The 19,369-nt window shown below is 48.5% G+C and overlaps 1 protein-coding gene across 8 annotated transcripts in view; it reads left to right on the forward strand.

The window, feature by feature from the left end:
• OTOF (otoferlin) overlaps positions 1-19,369 on the forward strand; it is a 99,604-nt gene that overhangs the window by 3,122 nt on the left and 77,113 nt on the right. For 3 of the 8 annotated variants that reach the window (XM_077843816.1, XM_077843814.1, XM_077843817.1), the window contains exons 1-2: positions 1,149-1,611; positions 16,970-17,028. In XM_077843816.1, coding sequence (XP_077699942.1) covers positions 1,533-1,611; positions 16,970-17,028 — 138 coding nt within the window. In that variant the 5' untranslated portion in view covers positions 1,149-1,532. Of the gene's footprint in view, positions 1-1,147; positions 1,612-16,969; positions 17,029-19,369 lie in introns of those variants that run through there. The other 5 variants (XM_077843809.1, XM_077843812.1, XM_077843810.1 and 2 more) reach the window with 3 other exon arrangements.

The raw sequence follows: 19,369 nt of genomic DNA on the forward strand, positions 1-19,369 counted from the left end.
GATAGGTCACCAAGCTCACCCCTTATCTTGTCAACCTTCACTGGGTATCCTACTATATACACAGGATTCCATGTGAGGCTCTAGGGAGCAAAAATGCAGGAAACCAGGGTCTCCCCATCATAAGAATGAAGCAATGAGATGAGAGGGGTAAAGGCAGCTGGGTGAAGGTGTGTGGGTGCAGAGGTACTTTCAGGATTAGACACCAGTTGGGCTGAGTCCAGGCAAGAAGGCTTTGGTGGGGTAAGAGCATTCCGTGCAGGGCTAACAGCAAGAGCAAGGGTGCAGAGGGCCTACAGAGGCTCCAGGTTCAGGAATCTTGGTCCCTTTCCCTATAATCCCCAGGGTCCCTTTCTCTATAAGCTCCTCCCAGGGTATGTTGCTGGAAGACAGGGCAGTTCTTTTTTGGTCCTGGGAAATTTTGCCAGATATCCCTTCCCCACACCCCCTAACCTCCGCAGCTGATTGCACACGAGGACTGACAGTCCTGCTCCAGTGAGGCTCACTGGCCCAGGCTTCTCCATCCGTAGGCCCCAGGATGGGGCGATGGGGTGAGGTTGGTGTCCTAGACCTTAAGCATTGCCCTTAGTAGAACATAAGCCTCTGAGGTCTTCAAGGCTGGGCATCTCCCATCATGCTTAGGCTGGCTCTTGAGCTCCCCTCAAGTAGCACCCCATCTTCCCAGACCCAAGGATCCCAAAGCAGGAGGTCAGGATCCCACCTTTCGGAGGTTCAATGTCCACACTAGCAGATGGGGAAAGGACATCTTCTCTTTCTCTTAGGGCTTCCATTTCTGACAGCAGCCGCCAGGCACAGCCTTCATGTTGTCTGGCAGATGTTTATTTTTCAGCTTAGGGGGACCCCTGGGTTGCAATCTCTGTGTTCCACAGTGGGTCCCAGCCAGGCCTGGCCCATCCACGTTCCCTAGTGGCAACCCTGACTGGGGAGGGGGGCGCGAATCACCTCGAAACACCAGTGCGACAGCCCAGCTCCCTGCGCGCACAGATGGTGAAGCTCCCGGTCCCTCCCCCAGAGCGGGAGGTGGGTGTCCTGGCCCCACGCCCACACCTTGGGCACTTGTGCCTGTGCCCCCTGCCCACCCCTGGTGGCGGAACTGGCCGAGCGGGCGCAAGGGAGCGCTGCAGAGAGGTGGGCCGGAGCGCCTGCTCCCGGGGCTGGAGAACGCATCCGGAGGCTGGGCAGGGCTTCCTCTGGGAGCAGGCGGCTGCTGAATAATGAATTCCGACTGGGAGCCCGCACTCCCGGGCTGCAGGCGGGGCGCCCAGCACGCGCGCACACACCCCAGATACACGCGGGGCTGACGCCTGGGGCCGCCGCTGGCCGGCCCTGAGGCTCTGGAACCGCTGCAAGGAGGGCTCGCGGGCTCCGGGTGCCGGGTCTGTGGGCCGCTTGGAGGGGGCGCCGGAGGAGGCGGCGGCGCGGAGAGGGGAGGCGGGAGAGCGGGAGCCCAGCCCCGCCGCGCTCCCCCCTTCCCGGCCGCTCCCGCCCGGCCTGTCCGGGCTCCCCACACCGGCATGGCTCTGCTTGTCCACCTCAAGACGGTCTCGGAGCTGCGGGGCAGGGGCGACAGGATCGCCAAAGTGACTTTCCGAGGTAGGGAACCCCCTGTCGTAGGGGGACCCCAGCTCTGGGCTGGCGGGGATAAGGCAGGGCAGGGAGGATGGATGGGAAAAGTTCTGGCAGGGTGGGGGCCACGCGGCTTTTCGTGAGCAGCCATCTGCCCCTGGCCTGACAGGTGGTTGTGAGTTCCTGAAAATCGGGGTCCCCCGTGTTGCTGTGTCTGCGTCTGTGTCTGTCCCTCCCTGCACTTGCCAATGCGCCATGTGCCTGGTGGCGTGCAGAGTCCTCTGCCTGCAGGGGGGCCTGGGGAGGTAGAAGTAAGGACCCCACCTCTGAGGTCGGGGGTCCCAGGGCTAAGAGGCCTCCACTCCCTCTCCCTCCAGAAGATTTCCTTGGACACAGGGTGGGGGTGGGCTCTGCAGACTGGAAGCCCCAGTATGGCTCCTAGAAACCAGGCAGCCAGTAGCTCTCTGGTTGAGGATACTATTGGCTTCTTGCAGATCTGTTGGTGGGCAGGGACCCTTTGGGCTCCACTGGCCTCCCCTCTGTCAACTCTCTTCCTATCGTCCTCCCCACTCATGCATCCAGCAGCCACATACTATGATCTCTGACCAAGGCTGGGGGCTGAGCATGACCCAGGCTCTGTCTTTGAGGAGCCCACATCCAGGGGGACAGAAGGACCAGTGGGGAGGCATGCAGGACAGGTGCATGATATGATGAGGATGGGGACGAGGCAGCACACGAGCCACAGAAGCAGCACCTGACCCAGGCTGGGGCAGGATGGTCAAGGAAGGCTTCCTGGAGGAGGTAGCACCTCAGCTGAAACCCAAGGGACTAGCAGGAGAGAGCAAGGTGAGGAGGTGAGGGCAGAGCTGGTGCAAGGGACAGGATGCTCAAGGCTGGGAGAGGAGTTGGGACATGGAACAAGGAATAGACAGATGATCCATGAGGCTGGAGTCCAGAGTGAGTACGAAGGCGAGGCAGGAGAGACAGGCATACCAGGGAAGAAAGGCTGCCTTCATCCTGAGGACGGTGGGCAGGCCCTGAGGGTTTTAAGCAGAAAAAAGTAAGGCCAGGTTTACCTGTGCTGATTGCCCACCCAGCTCTGCCTCTGCTGGCCACACAGCCCAGCTCTCTGAGCCAGGGGCATCTCTGGTGGCCTTTAAGCAAAGTCCAGGCACTCCTCACTAGACATGGCCTTCCCAGAGACAGGATGAGGATGGGGGGATGGGGAGGAGCTGAGAGGACCCCGCCAGATTAAAGAGCGAAGTGAACATTGGGCCCAGGCTGCATGCACATCCACACCTGGGTTCGGAGGGAGAGGGGAGACCAGGGACAGCAGCCCTGGTGCCCACATCGCCCCTCAGCTGGACTGGCTCTGGCTGGAGGCTCAGGTTGTCCATACTGTGGCCTGTTGTGCATAGAATTGGCAGGGGTGCGGGGGATCGCAGTGTCCCTGCTGGCAGGTGGGGGAGGAAAGGGTGGGCAGGCTGCCTGTTGCTTCCCACACTAGCCCAAGGATGGCTTTGTCTGCAGCACCCTGGATCTCTGTGTGCCACCTGCTGGCTTTAGAAAAAGCAAGTATGTCCTTTCATCTGTGAAACGTGTCCCCAAATTCCAGATAGCACAGTACTTGGCCGTTTAGCTAGATTACTATGATAGGACAGTTCCCGGCTGCACAAAACCAGTCACATTTGCAGGCAGAGAAACCAAGGCCCCGTTGTAAAGAGATCCACAAAGCAGTAGTGGCGGGGCTGAGGCACAAAACCTCCCCTCTCCCCCAGCCCTGGCTGCTCAATCCTGCAAGCCCTTTATCTCTTCCTGGTCAGCTGGGAGTGAGCACCCTATCTGATGCCCACCTTTTTCTTTGAGCACTGGGGCCAGCCCTCCAGCCTCAACTGAACACACAAGAATTTGCCTCTTTGCAACCTGAGCCCCCTAGACTGAGTGGAGAGATCCACTTCCAAAGCTCTATACCTGCAGCTGGTGGCCCCAGACAGAGCTCTGGGGAAGGAGTTGGACCTTAGGAATAGGCCTATTGCAAGCAGATTTCCAGAAAGAGTCCTTTGTAACAACCAGAGATGCCTCAACCATTCATCTGCTGAGCCAGCAGTTGACAACCAGAGATACTCCAAAAGACCAACATTAACAACAATTCAGAGGAACCCACCCATTCCAGAATGTTCCACAGCAGTTCCTCACATCCACAACCACTGTTGACCAAGAAAACAGCTGCAGGGGGGGAAATGGGAAACTGGTGAAGAGTGAGAGGGAGGTGCTGGCCGAGAGTTCCCCTAATCCCTCGAGTAAAGTTCATGACAGTTTGGGTGAGGGAGCCCTAGTGAGTTGTGCCTATTGGCAGTGGCCCATGCAGACCAGACTAGCTGGTTGAAATAAGCTTGACCTTATGTGCTGTGCCATCCAGGACACTTAGAGAAGAGCCCTATAGGTCTGTGGTGGAAAAGCTCTAGATAAGGAGTCAGAAACCCTGGGTCCTACCTGGGTCCCGCCACTCACTTCACCTGGATAGTCCTCATCTTTAAAATGGGCGTGTGGATAACATCCACTTCAACGGGTTACTTCAGTGAAATAATAGGCATTGGAGTTTGAGGAAAGAGCATTCAGATGACTGATGTATCTGGGAGGCACCCATTCCACTTCTCCCTGGGGAAGCTGCTGGCTCCTGAACCATCTTCTCTCTAGCCAGACTTCCTAAGGGGAGAGGAGAGCATGTCTGGGGGCTTCCTGACCTGTGTCAAGAGCAAGCAATTTGAGCCTGTCCTCTGCTCTGGAGGGACCCCCTGGCTAAGATGTTCCTCAGGACCCAAGCCTGAAGCAGACCATCCCTGAGACCCCTGTCCCCATGGGGGTTAGACACCTACTAGCTGTGTCCCTGGTCACCCCTCTCTTCCTGCCATGGGGTCAGCTGGCCGCCCCACCCTCAGGCTTGCACCATGCTCACCACCCAGCTCCATCTCCAGCTCTTAGCTCTTACTAACTAGCACCCTTAACCTCATCCTACCCTAATTCATTCACTCCCTGAATGTGCTGATATTTGTGGACAGGCCTAGGACCCTAGGGGTGAAGACACAGCCCCGGCCTGCAGGAGTTATAGTCCATTGAGTCAGACGGGAGACACCGGAAGGCCTGGCCCCCCAAGTCCTAGTCATGCACACAGACCCCAGAGTCCCAGAGCCTCGGCTTCCCACGGGCAAGATGAGACTGTGGTCCCCATTTAACTGAGACTCCTACAGTCAGAAACTGGAGTGGGCTGTCTGGAAAGGAGCCATCTCAATGACAGGTCACTACTCAAAGAGAAGCAGTATTCCCCTAGCACTTGTCCTTCTTCAACCTGCTAAAATAGTTCTCAGCATCATGAGAACCAGGGTGGGAGAGCCTGTAAGTTCCTCTAGCCCAACCTCTATCTGGTACTCAGCCCACTGGAACCTGGGGAGAACCTGGACGGTCAGGGAAGTAGCCACAGGCTGTCTGGGGCCAGCCCCGTGATCTTCCCATACTCCCCAACCCTGAGCTTTCCTGCCAAGATACCGGGCTGCAGGATTGGGATGTGAGAGGTGGGCGATGTCTGGAGGATGGGTCTGATCTCTGAGTAACTCACCTGGCCTGGTGATTGAACCGGAGATAAAGACCTGCTTTTTCAAGGCTTCTCCCTTGGCCTAGAGACTTCTCCTTCCTCCTTTCCCCAGCCCACTCCATGGCATTCCCATAACACTGAATTTCCAGCCATTCCCCAGATACAAGCCCTATATATCTCCAGACCCTAAGGCATTTATTTCTTTTGCCTGGAACAATCCCCACCCTCTAACTTGAGAACTACCATCAATTCTGTGCATGTTTCAAGGCCCAGCTCCTCATGTCACCTCCTCTGTGAAGCCTTCCCCCTCCCTTGCAGTACCATGTGCACACTCCTGCCACAGCTCAGCTCGGCACTTGGTATTTTAGAAACTGCCCCAGTTCTGTATGTTGCACTCATGTCTGAGCACCTTCAAAACAGGGGTCCCACTTTAGCTCTCCTCACCGAGCCTCATGCTGAGTCCCAGGCCCTGTCATCAAAATGAATATGACACAGGTATTGAGGTATTTACTCATTAGTGGGTTTTAAATCTTCCACTGTGGCACTGCCATTCTTGGGCTCAGCGTCCCCAAATGTGAGCCTCCTAACCCCACCCCAGTTCTTTATCTGAGGGGATCTGGGACTGGAAGAGGCCTCAGAAATGACGACAAGAACCCTCCATCGACCTCCTGGCCCAGAGGGTCTTCTGGGGCCCCAGAGGGAGGCTGACCTCACCTTTTAGCAAACGCTAGGGAGTCCAGCTCCAGCCCACAGGTCAGAAGTAAGAGGGGCCATATGTGGCCCAAGCCCTTCATGGAACATGCTCTTTCTGAGCACAGCTGCTGTGTACAACACATGATACAGAGTGTGGTTTAATAGGCAAACCAGGGTCTCATAATGAGATAGGGGAGCAGAGATGTGTGCAGACATAACGCGGAAATGTCATCCAACTCAGGAGGGCCCAGGTGTACCTACGGGTGAGGCATAAACTGTTTAGGTTTAAGCCTGTTTAGGGGATGGCAGCTTACTTCTTGCACATGTGGAGATGCGGGGGGGGGGGGGCGGGGGGTTGTTGTGGGAGGTGAGGCAATTGGCAGGGGGGCGGGGGACCGGAGGCCAGAGGAAGGAAGCCACAGGTTTGGGTGGAGCAGAGGCTGCTGGGGAGTGGGCAGGGAAGGAGATGAGCCAGGATCCATGGGGCCAGGGGAGAGACTGTATGCTGGGAGGGGATGAGGCCCCAGCCTGGGCACAGGGGACAAGATGCTCCCACTCGTGGCTGTGGGGACCACTCAGATTCCAAATTAGATTTCTTTTCCCCATTAAAATGGAGGAGCTCTCCCTCTTGATAAATAGGACTTCTATCTGGAGACTTCTCTGCCATCTCTGGTGAAGGAGGCAGAGTACCCCAGTGCCCCCAGTCTTGCGATGCTCCCAGGATGCCTGGGCCTGTACGTGCACTCTGGCCCAGCCCACACCTCCTCTCCGAGGGGACATGGGTTAGGTGTTGCTCCCTGCGAGGGGGTGGGCATTGCCCCCACGGAAGGGGACAAATGGAGGGGACCCGTAGGCCAGCCTCTGCAACGCACACTGGCTGTGGACTCAGCTCTGTGCTTTCCCTGTGCCTCCCACATCCTCCCCTGTACCCAGCACTCACAGGTCCCTCCCCAGCTGGGGGCGGGGGTGGGCACAGATCTTCTCTAAAATCCCAGGTGGCAAATGTCCCCCTCTCCCGCCCAGAACAACCCAACACAGGCCTTGGGGAACATGCAGAGCACGCTGAAAGTTCCCCAGGCCTCTCCTGCTTTGATGAGTGTGTTTTCATGTTATGGAAATGACCATAAAATTATCTTCTGCTACAAAGGCCCTCAGCAAAAATGCTGCTGGAAATGTGCTCAAGCATAGACTTGCAAATGATTTCCCTAAATTGCAATGCCTTCCTTGGTTATCTTACCCACCTTTACTCATAACATAAAAGCTACAGCCCTCCCACCTACGCCCATGGCTGGGTCTGATCTCTTTTTTGTTATTAACTTTTTATAATGGAAAGTCTCAAATACATACAAGGGTTGGGAAAATAAGTAGTGCCTTGGCTACCAAGCTTTCCTCATGCATTCTTAACAACAATCAACTCCTGGCCAGTCCTGTCCCATTTGCTCCTCTCCTACTCCCATACACCAAATTATTTGGAAACAAAGCCCAAAAAGCCATACCATTTCATCTGAAAATATTCAGTACATAGCTATAAAAGACAAAGACTCCATTTTTTTGAACCCACATATTACATCACTCCTAAAAAATAATTCCTTAATATTACCAAATACTCAGTCAATGATCAAATTTCTAATTGTCTCATCAACGTCTTAAGTTTTTTCCAGTTCATTAAAAGCTACATTTTCATGTGCTTCGTAAATTAAGTATTTTGTCATTCATTCACTGATTCTTTTTTTTTTAAGATTTTATTTATTTATGATAGACATAGAGAGAGAGAGGCAGAGACACAGGCAAAGGGAGAGGCAGGTTCCATGCTGGGATCCCGACGTGGGACTCAATCCCGGGGCTCCAGGATTGCGCCCTGGGCCAAAGGCAGGCGCTAAACCACTGAGCCACCCAGGGATCCCATCATTCACTCATTCTTTCATTCATCCAGATAATAATATTCAGTGAGGGCTAGCTATGTGCCACGTGTGATTTTAGGCATTGGGGTAACAAACAATAAATTAAAAAGACATGGTCCCTGCCCTCAAGGGGAAGACAGTCATTGCACAAGTCATCATGAGCAGCATGATGAGTATTTTGAAAAGGGAGGTGCAGATGCAAGGCAGCATGAGGCCAAGGAAGCCCACTCAGCCGGGGAGGAGGGGGGTCTGGAAGCTGCCCTGAGAGGGCGAGCAGGATTCATTAAGAAAAGATGGCAGAAGAGCAAATGGAAAGGGAGATGGGAGCAAACCAGCGGTACTGGTGCCTCCCAAAGTCAGCTGCCTTGGAGCCAACAAGATGAAGCTGGAATGTACACAGGGCCCAGGGAAGAGATTTTATTGAGGGGGTACAGAGGATGGGCTGATACTTAAGCTGGAACAAAACCTACAAAAGGCCCCATTCCAGGCAGAAGGGTTAATATCAGTACAGATGTGATGGTGTGGAGTCACATCAAGGGTTTAGGGAACTGGGAGTGCTTACTGGGAGAAGGGTGGGAATGGCATGGAGGGGAGGTTGGGACCAAACACAGAGGCTTTGAACTTCATTTTGTTACTGAATAAGAGTCAATGATGCTTTTAGAAGGAGAATAGGACAGGGTCACCTGGTTTTGGAAAGGACATTCTAGATATCAGGACCCCAGGCCAGAAGCCCAGGGAGGAAGCTGGGGCAGTGGTACAGGTAGAAGGCTGTGCCTTAATGGAGAGGCTGTGGGTTAGGAGAGAAGGAATGACATTGGTTCAGAGAGGAGTTAGTGAGCCCTGGAGTGGGTAGGGAGCAAGAGGGCAGGATTTCTTACTTGGGTACCAGGAATGGTGGTGAAGCCACTGACAGAGAAGGGGAGCATGCAAGGACAGGCTTGCCTGTCAGTCATTCTAGTGAAAATGTTCTACAGGATGCCAGAGATCTGGCTTGGTACAGTGAGTGCCCAGGAAGGTGCTGGCACCCAGTGATTTGAGAATCCAGGGGGTAAGAGAAGGTCTAGGAGAGGGTGAGATATGTCTGAGTCCTCATAGGGCTGGTTTAGGGTCAAGTGAAAAGGGTGATTACATGAAAGGCTTTGCAAACTGTAAAGTACTATGTAAATATAAGGATTATGCTCTTTATCCCAGGGCTGATCCAGCTGCAGACTTCCAGAGAGACAGGAGTAGAGCAGGTTATGACTCTCAGGGACTCCACGATTCAGGGATTTGGGGAGTGGGCAGAGACTTACTTGACATTCCTTGGGATTCCTGTTGACATCTCAAATACAGCCATGAGATGACGGGGTGAAAACACCGAAGTCACAAAGATGGGCTCCCCCAGGACAAGCAGCAGGGCCAACACGGTGTCTGGCACAGAGCAGCCCTGGAGTAGAGGCGATCACTGAAGGAGCGGGGCCCACAGGTATAGCGGGAACAGTTGCAGTTAGTAGCAGGGGCCATCCTGACAGCATCAGGCAGCAGTTGCTCCTTGCATTGATGGTTCCAGAAGTATCTCCTGGGACAGAAAATATCATGTGATCATTTTTACCTTCACCCCTTGTGTACTTCCTGCCTGGACTGATCCACCCTCAAGATAGTGGCTCAACAGTCTTTTCTTTCTACTTTATTTTTTTTCTCAAAGCAGAAGGGCTCATTGGCTTAGTTGAAAGTTAGTTTCCGCTCACTGGCTTTTTCCCCCCCCCCCAAGCCAAGGCTTAAGATACAATCGGGATGATAGTTTGTTTTTTTTTATAAGATTTTATTTATTCATTAATGAGGGGAGGGGGCAGAGACGCAGGCAGAGGAAGAAGCAGGGTCCATGCAGGGAGCCTGACGTGGGACTCGATCCCGGATCTCCAGAATCAGGCTCTGGGCTGAAGGTGGTGCTAAACCGCTGAGCCACCCGGGCTGCCCCCGGGATGATAGTGTTAACAATATTTTTACCCCATTTAAGAATGTAAAAAGTCACTTTCCTGCCATGTCTTATTATACGTCCAGTGGCTGGCATAGAGCAGGTATTTTGTGGATCACCAGAACCACAAGTTCCTCTAATCTGGCACAGTCATGGGGGAGCCTAAGACCTGCCAGTAGCTGAGTGTGGCTGGCACTGTCCTAGGCTTGAGAGGAAATACCACACTCTCTCTGCTTCAATGCCTGGTCTGAAAAATAGGAACGGGGGCCATCAGTTAGTTCCATGGCAAAGTAAGAGTTTGAGCACCTAGAAGAAAGTGGAGGTGTAAGCTGAGGCAAGAGATGTGGTTTATAATCCCTGCCTTGTCCCCTGCCTCTCTGGCATAAGTCTGAGTTTCTACTGTGTATACCTGGGTGTTCACAGGATAGGCAAAGGAGAGATAAATGAATGAAGGTTGAAATTATATTTGAATGAGATTTGTGGAAAATAGAAGGTTTGAAGTAGATGGAGCAATGGGGAAAGAGAAAGGGCAGCCTTCCCCTCTGAGTGGCCCAGGGACTCTGCATAACCCAAATCTAGCTCTCTGAGTCACTGGTGATTTTCAGAGAGCACATTATTTAAGGAACATCTTTGGGAGAAAGTGTTATTACAGGAGATAATTACAAACAACTAGACACAAGAATCATTAGGAACATAGAACATTTGACAACACCATCAACCGCCTTGACTTAATTGACATTTCTAGGACATTTCACCCCAAACTGAAAGATAAACATTCTTCTCAAATGCACATGGAATATTCATCAAGGTAGACCATACACTGGGTGATTAAAGAAGTCTCAATATACTTCAAATGACTGACATCCTGCAAAGGATGTTCTCTGACTGCTCTAGAATTCTCTTTGAAAGTAATAACATTAAGAGATCTTTAAAAGCTCCAAATATTTGGAAATTAAACAATACCTTCTTAAATAACCTATGGTCGAAGAATTAAACAAAAGAGAATTTATAAAACATTCCTGCTGAATGATAATGAAAATACATGTCAGCATGTATAGTTTTAAATGTCTACCACAGAAAAGAAAAAAAGTCTAAAATCAGTGATCTAGGTTTCTGTCTTAAGAAGCTACTAAAAGAAGATTAATTAAGCCTAAATCTTAAAAGAATCATGCTAATTGAAATAAGCCAGACATAAAAGGCCACGTATCATATGGATCCATTTACATGACATGCCTCAAATAGACAAACCATAGAGATAGAAAGTAGACTAGTTATTGCCTGGGACTGAGGCAATGGGGAATGACCGCTAGTGAGTGTGGGCTTCCTTTTGGGATGATACAATATTCTGGAATTAGATAGTGGTAAAGGTTGAGCAACTTTTTAAATGTACCAAAATCACTGAATTGAAGACTTTAAATGGGTAAATTATATGGCTTGCAAATTACATTTCAATAAAGAAAATGTAAGTAAATACAACCAAAAAATATTAGAACCAAGAGAATAAAAAAGGAAATGAGAAAGCCAACAAAACTGAAAGGTGATTCTTTGAAAAAAATTAATAATATAGGTAAACTGTAGCAAGAATGACCAAGAAAAAAAGCAAGAAAATGCAAATTACCAATATCAGAATGAAAAAGGAGATATCATTTCATCAAAAAGAAAATAAAATACCATGAAACTGTATCTCAGTAAGGTTCTACAACTCAGATGAAATGGACAAGTCCCTTGAAAAACACTTTACTAAACTGACACAAAAAGAAATTGAAAATGATAAGAGTCCAAGATCTAATAAAGAAATGAAATTAGATATAAAAATGATGTTGATAATGATAAAACTCTTTTCATCAATAAAACTTTAGACCTCTATTGCTTCACGGGTGAATTCTAGAAAATGTTTAAGAAAGAAATAATACTAATTTTACACAAACTTTCAGAAAATAGAAAAGAAGGAACACTCCATAACTCGTTTTACAATACCAAACCCTGATAAAGATCTTATACAAAAAGAATACTAGAGCCTAATATCCCTCATGAAAAAAGACGTAAAAATCCTCAATAAAATATTAGTCAATTGAGTTGCAATCCATGACAGGGATAACGCACCATAACAAGTGAATTTTATCCCAGGAATGCAAGGTTAGTTTAAAATTAGAAAACTAATCAAAGAATTTCACCATATTAACACAATATAAGAGAAAAAAACCTCTGACAGGTAAGAAATGCTTTTGACAAAATCCAATACCTATTCATGAGAAGAATTCTCAGCCAACAGGGAAGAGAGGGGATCTTCCTTAATCTGATAAAGGGCAAGTACAAAAAACATCTGGCTAATATCATACTTAATCTTGAAACAAAAAATATTTATACACAGAATATTACTCGACAATAAAAATAAATGAATTACTGTTATATTCAACATGGGTAATACAATATAAATATTATATTGAACAAAAGAAGCCAGAAACAAAGAAGTACATTCTATATAACACCACTTATATAAAGTTTAAAACAGGCAAAACTAACCTTTGGTAATAGAAATCAGCAGTGATTACTTATAGGGGGTAGAGGCTGAATGGAAAGAGGGGGGCAAGAGACCATCTTGAGAAAACGGAGATGTTCTAAATCCCGATTATATGATGATTACATAGGTATATTCAGTTATTGAAACACATTTAGTTATGTGCTTAAGATCTGTGAATGTAAATTTTACCTTGTTAAAAAAAAAGAGCTGATAACACCTAAAATACCTAAAACTTGAAGAATATGTAGATGAGGAAGAAAATAGTTTCTGATTATATACTACTAAAAATAAGCTAACAAAATGGGATTCACAGTAGAGAAGATCATTTTTATATTTAAGATGTAACTTAAATGTCAAAAGCAAAAACAGTACTCTTTAATGGAATAATGGCCATTTTTTTTATTGGGTGATGAACTATGTCCCAGGTGTACAAGCACTACCATTTGCTTCATTTTATGGATGAGGAAACTAACAAAGAGAGGTTAACTTCTCTAAGGACACATGGCTAGCAAGGAGTTGAGCTGGGGTTTGAACTCAGTCTGGTCCAAGAGCCTATCACTCTCCTGTGACCTCCTGTGCCTGTAAGGGACTTGACACTTCACTCAGTGTCAGTTTCCAGTTCCAGGATATAGGTTTGTCCAGGACAATTGCCTCCAGTTTACAGATGATGGCTCTGAGACTCTCTGGGGTAGCATAGCTAGCTCCAGGCATGAGTACAGGGCGTGATGTTCCTGAAGCTTGTTGTCAGGACATTCTCCTTCACCTTTAGATGGCTCTCCACCCCCACCTTGTGTTCTCTCAGGAACCCAGGACTCCAGGACCCCCCTCCCAGATCTTCCTTCAGTGGACTGCTCCCTAAGGGCTGACCTTTTTCATTTTCCCCTTGACCATCAGAATTCTCCTGTCCTGTATCCTGCTCTTTCAAGGCTCCATTCTCTGTTCACACAAACATTTGCTCACACTGTGAGCCTCTAATGGATGTCCTTCTCTCTCCCATCTCCCCAGGGTCAATGCCCCTGCCTCTACCATGTCTTCCTTGATCTGCTAAGATGAGGTCATTTCTCCTTTTCTTAAGTGCTCACGTTATCACACTTTGTTGCATGCCAATGATCCAATTTTGCCTTTGTGTAGGAGCTTTTACATGTCTGACCTATCTATCCATTTCCCTTCTGGATTGTAATAAGCTTCTTCCATCAGTGTCCCAATACAAAATATTTTTCTATAACCCCCATCCCCTCCTCCAGAGCCAAATGGCCATGCTGACACAGCAGGAGCAGAAGACCCCCTTGCATGTGGGAGGGAACGCATGCACACCAGCTAACAACCCAGGCCCTACATACCTGCCTTTTCTCAAGGTCTGGTTCTAACAAGGTCAACTGTCTGGAAGAGGGAGCTGTTTGGTGCAGACATCACATGTTGTACCCTTAAGTCATGTCACATGAAAGGCTAGTGCTCCATCCTGCAAACGAGACAAGAATTGAGCTGGCCTTCTTCTAGAAGAGTAACTATAGGAGGGATATGGTAAATGGTAAATGACATACCAGATACTTCTAGGTAGCTTTGGACTCTTGAGTCCCTCCATCTGGTGTGTCCAATGTCATGGCACTTCTTACACTTATGAGCTGGGTCGACTCTCCAAACTTCATTTATTGACTCAAGGAATTTATTCCAAACCTAACAGCTCTGCTGTCCCACCAGCAGCTGCCTCTGAAGGAAGGGGGTGCCATTCACTTTTCCTCATCTGATCTCCTGCTCACTCTGTCCACAAAGCCTCCCCAATGCAAGGAATGGGCTATTTTTCTTTCTTTCGGACCTCATTCTCAATCTTCTCCGCAGCAAGAAAGGTGATTGGATACTGGGATTTTAAATGGTTTTGTCTGAAAGCCATTAATAATGGAACTGAAATGTCAACACGACTGGTGTTAAGTGGAGAAGATGGCAAGTGGAAATGAACTTGAAAGGAAAGACAGGGGTAGGAATACCCATTGATAACTTGGAAGGGATTACAGAAGTCCCCTGGCTCTGTCCTAATGAATACAAAGGACCACCAGAATGATCCCTGCCACTATTTGCACAAACTCACCTAAAAACCAGCTTTTCAAAAATGCTTAAGGACATTCTGTTTCTGTACAACTGATTTGATTTGGTTTAGCAAATTTTTTTTTTCCTAAGCATCTAGAGGTAAAATTGAGCTCATCCTGTTTGACAATATTCACCACATTTAAATCCCCAGAGCCTGAGGCAATGAGGTTTTACTGCATTTCAGAACAGAGCCCTGGTGTATAAATTCTGCAGTGGCTAATTTCACTGTATTCTATGTTCTCTGTAACAAGGCTGTAAGAAATAAATAAGCAGAGATGGGTTTGAGGCTCTGAGGCTTCGTGCGCTATGCTGGAGTCCCTCCCTGCCTCCGCCCAGGCTGCCCTGCTTGGTTTTCACTCCAGGAAACCCTTGAACACAGCATATCCAGGCTCATTACGATCTTTGAGGATTAAGAGGTCTTTGATTATTCAGAGCGGCAGGTCCTTGGGGAAGACCCAGCGCACACATAAGCTCACCTGGTCCCCAGTTTATATTGTGTGTTACCTGTGGGGAAAATCAGAAGAAACTCGGGCACTATCTCTCATGCTTCCCTATCCTCCCCTGGCTGCCCTGGAGTTGGTTGGTGAGATTTTTCTATCATGCTTTTTTGTTTTGTTTTGTCCCTGGCTAGTGCTAAAGAGTCTTTGTTTCCCATCTGTCTCCTTCACATCTGTTTTATGTGTATATATCTTCTGCTTCATAGCTTCTTCCTCATTATCTGAGATGCAACCCCTTCCCAACATGCCCATCCTCCACACACACATACATACACGCACATGGATCTCTACTTACCTCTGACTTCGAACCCCTAGCCTCCTCCTTGTCAGGGGGTAGCTACATGCTTGCTCCTGAGTTCAAGAGACAGGCAGGCCCTGGAGATCTCTGTACCAGCCCTCTTATTATGCTAACGAGAGAACCAAGGCCAGGGGGTGGAAGTGGCTCCAAGGGCATAGAGCCCCATGGCAGTGCAGGGTCAGAGGGGGCTCACTCCAGCCTTCCCTGGCCTGGCACTGGCTGGCCATGCTGGGGCAGTGTGCACTCCCCTCCCTTGCCCTCTCTGCCAAAGTCCTCTCCTGGGTCCCTATCTTGTCCATCAGTGACAAACCAAACTAAGCCTCAGAATGGAGCTAAACTCCGCCTTGAGATGGTCCTTCAATGACATGGACCATTGCTTTAAGTCAGTGGGGATTTCAAAGCATTTTTCTCTCAATGACAGAAGTACAGCATGGTCACGGAAAAAACTTCAAACTTCAGCATATACAGTAGAAGGTCAAAATATCCTGCTTTCAATCTCTTCTTACTCTCCCTAGCCAGAAGTAACCATTTCTAATGGCTTGAGATCATTGTCTATTCACAGATACAAGAATTTGGTTTGGGTGTTGGGGGCGGGGGGAGTTGTATACAGGATCCTGTTATCCATGCAGCTTTTTTTTCCCCTTTGGTATACAACTGACAGATGCCAATGAATTAATCCTAAATAATAATTTCTTCTTAATGCCACCTACCTCTGGGGTTCTCCTCATAGGAATTACAAGTCCTTCCCACATGCTTCCACCCCCCACACACCAAAAAGACAAAACATCCCCTTTGAAACAATATTTATCTTTCTTTCTCTGTACCACTTCTCTGTCTCACATAACACTGTATCTTGGGATATGGATTATATAGTATTGATCCGACAACCTGTTCCAGATCCTACTAGACCATCAGCTCCTTGTGGGCAAGGATACTGTGCACTTTATCCATACCTTTATCCTGAGTCTCCAGGAGGTAGCCTGGTACCTTGTAGACTCCAGTGAATATTTCCCTAAGTAAATTAAACTGGCCTGGGTGTCCCACACACTGCCCACCCCATGTCCACACCCCCCCTCAACCTGGTTCTTCCAGCAACCTGGTTCCCCCAGGATGGGATGGAAGAGCAGACAGCTTGGCTTCTGCCCTGGTAGGTGGTGTATGGATGTGGGATGGTGGGGGCTGGGAAAACCTGTCCGTATCACATTCAATAGTACCCACGCCAGTGTTAAAAGGAGGGGGTGGCTTGTGGGAGAAGCCACTTCAGGCTTTCCTCTCAAAGGTTGCCAGAAAAATGAATAAGAGAGTAGGAGTAGTAAAGTCCCTTGGCTTCCAGGGGAGGAGCGTCTGGGGTTTGCCTGGTTGTCCCAGGGCCTGGCTTGGGCAGGAGCTCCTGGGCCTGGCTGCAGACACAGGCACAAAGGGGGCGCTGCCGCCTGGCAGGGCGCCTGCTGCCCTCGGACCAGGCTTCTGCTCCAGGCAGCTGCAGGCCAGGGAAAGCCAGCAGAGCCGAAGAGACAGCAAACGAGGCCAGGAAAGCCACCGGGAGAGCAGCAAGGTGGATAAAAGAGTCCAGGGCTCCCCTCTCACGCCTATACCTCTGACCAGCCTGTCCCTTTTTATGTCAATGTCCCATTTGTAAAGTGGAGCTAGCGGCCTTTGACCTGCATGTGTTGCAGGGCTCCCAAGGGGGTCAGATGAGACAATATGGGAACTTGCCTCATCTTGGGGGAGCACTGCACACGACATGGGGCCCCCAGTTGATAACAAGTGCTATGTGGATCCAAATGCTGTGGTGGCCAGTGCCAGGTGGAGGTCTGACCCCAGGCTTCTTGTCCTTTTTCCCCACCCAGGGCAAGCCTTCTACTCCCGAGTGCTGGAGAACTGCGAGGATGTGGCGGACTTCGATGAGGTAGGATGCCCTGCGGGGAGCTCAAGCCCCAGCCATAGGGGTGCGCTGGCCCCAAATGCCTCCCCACCTCTCCCTTTGCCCAGGAGAGCTGGGTGCAGAGTGACCCAGGCCCAGCCCACAGCCTGCTGCCCTCGGGGGGGGGATTTTTGTTCTCCAGAGAAAGGGCCCGCAGGTGTTATAGGCTTAAAAGTGAGCCCCCAGGTGCGCCTGGGTGACTCAGTCGGTTAAGTTTCTGCCTTAAGTTCAGGTCATGATCCCAGGGGTTATGGGATCAAACCCCACATCACGCTCCCTGCTCAGCACGGCGTTTGCTTCTTCCTCTTCTGCTCCTGCTTGTGTGCAAAATTAATTAATTAATCAATTATTATCTTTTAAAAAGATAAAATAGTAGCAAGCCCCCAGCCGAGGTGAGGGCCCAGCAGCACAGAAGAGGGGCTTCCCTCCCCACTTCCCTGGGCACACGGAGGGCTCAGGCTAACCCTACCTGGGCTTCCGACAAAGCCAGTCTCGTATGGATGGCACTCTTGTGTCTCTAAGAGCTATTGAGGTACTTTTCCCACTGCATCTCCCAAAAAAGCTATTTTTCTTTTGAACCTTGGGCTCAGAGGGTTGAGTGCCCCTGTTTATGGCACATTATCTCATTGTTCCTACTACCCTGCTCTTGTTCTGATGCATGTTTTGTGTGTCATGTATGTGTCATTCTCCTTTATCCACATTCCTTCCTTTCGTCTACAACCACTCTGATGTGTTTAATGTGGAACCTCTGGTTTCCTGTATGTCCTCACAAAATTTGTGTGGCTATCTTGTGAAGATATAACTCATGTTTTAGTTAAATGGCATTGTGTTACATATTTTACTTCACCGAGCAAGATTTTTCAGTTCCATCCACGTTGCTACGCTAATCTGCTGCTTCTCCCTGCCGTACAGAACTCTGTGGGCACATCCAACACACATGAGGGTGTTTGGCCACCCTGGTTTGTCTGGGACCAAGGGGGATCCTGGCACACAGATTGTAAGGGATAAAATGGGGAAAATCCTGGTCAAATTGGGATAAATTGGTCATCCTGCGGATCCTTTACCTAATAATTCCTCCAGAGAGGAACCTCCAACTTGCCTCTGAAACCACATGCAAGGTAATCAGAAGGCAATGAATATTCTTATGCATGTCCTCTTTGAACTTCTGTGAACATTTCTCTAGAGTACACACCAGGATCTGAAATTGCTAGCTCACAGGATATGCTTACTCAGCACGGCCATGGTCTACACTTCTACCAGCAATGCGTGAGGACCCCTGATTCCCAATCCTCATCTACATCTAGTGGTATTCAGCTCTCTGATCTTCACCAGTCTAACAGTGTGCCTCGTTTTTTTTTAATAATATATTTAAAGTTTCCTTTTTCGTAAATTGCCTGTTCATATTCTTTTCCCTTTTCCCCTGTTGGTATAGCTAGTTGTCTTTATCTTATTGATTTGCAGTAGCTCTTTATGCATCCAAGATATCAACCCCTTGTTGGATTTCGAGATTGAAATTTCTCTTAGTCCGCCATCTATTAGCTTTGTCCCCTCACTGATTAGAAGTCCTTAATCCCGGTGTGTTTTCAAGTTTTGCTGAAGATATATTTACACTCTTCTAGAGTACAGATATGTTGCCCTACATTTTCTGATTATATAATTGTATTTTTTTTACCTTGCATGTGGTTTTAGAGGGGGCACAGTTTTATTTTTCTCCATATAAGAAACAACTTTTCCTAACATCAATTTGATAAGCAATCAATCATCTCTCTATTTAGGATCTATGTCTTAGCCTTCTATTCTATCCCTTTAATCTGTTTGTTCTTGAACTTTATCACACTGTACTCATTAATATGACATTTTTGTATGTATTAGTATCTGATGAAGCAAGTTCCCTCTGTTTACTCTTCTTTTTAAAGGGTGAACTGTTTGTGGACCTTTATTCTTCCAGATAATTTTTAAATAAGTTTATCAAATCCTTCCAAAAACCAACCGGAATTTTGATTAAGTTCCATTGGATTTAAAAATCAATTGAGGAAGATGTCAATTTTTTATAATATTAAATCATCTACTCAAACTATCCACCTCCCTTTACTGGCATTTTTAAGTTTACTGCATAGAAGTCGTATGATCTTCATTATTTTCTCTTATTATTTTTAAAAGATTTATTTATTTATTTGAGAGAGAGAAAAAGAGAGAGAGAGCACCCAAACAGCTTGGGGGACAGAGAGAGGATATGCAAACAGACTCCCACCGAGCAAGGAGTCCATTGCAGTGCTCGATCTCACAACCCATGAAATCAGAACCTGAGCCAAAACCGAGTCAGACG

Source organism: Canis aureus, chromosome 12 (genome assembly GCF_053574225.1).
Source record: "Canis aureus isolate CA01 chromosome 12, VMU_Caureus_v.1.0, whole genome shotgun sequence".
Lineage (NCBI taxonomy): Eukaryota > Metazoa > Chordata > Mammalia > Carnivora > Canidae > Canis > Canis aureus.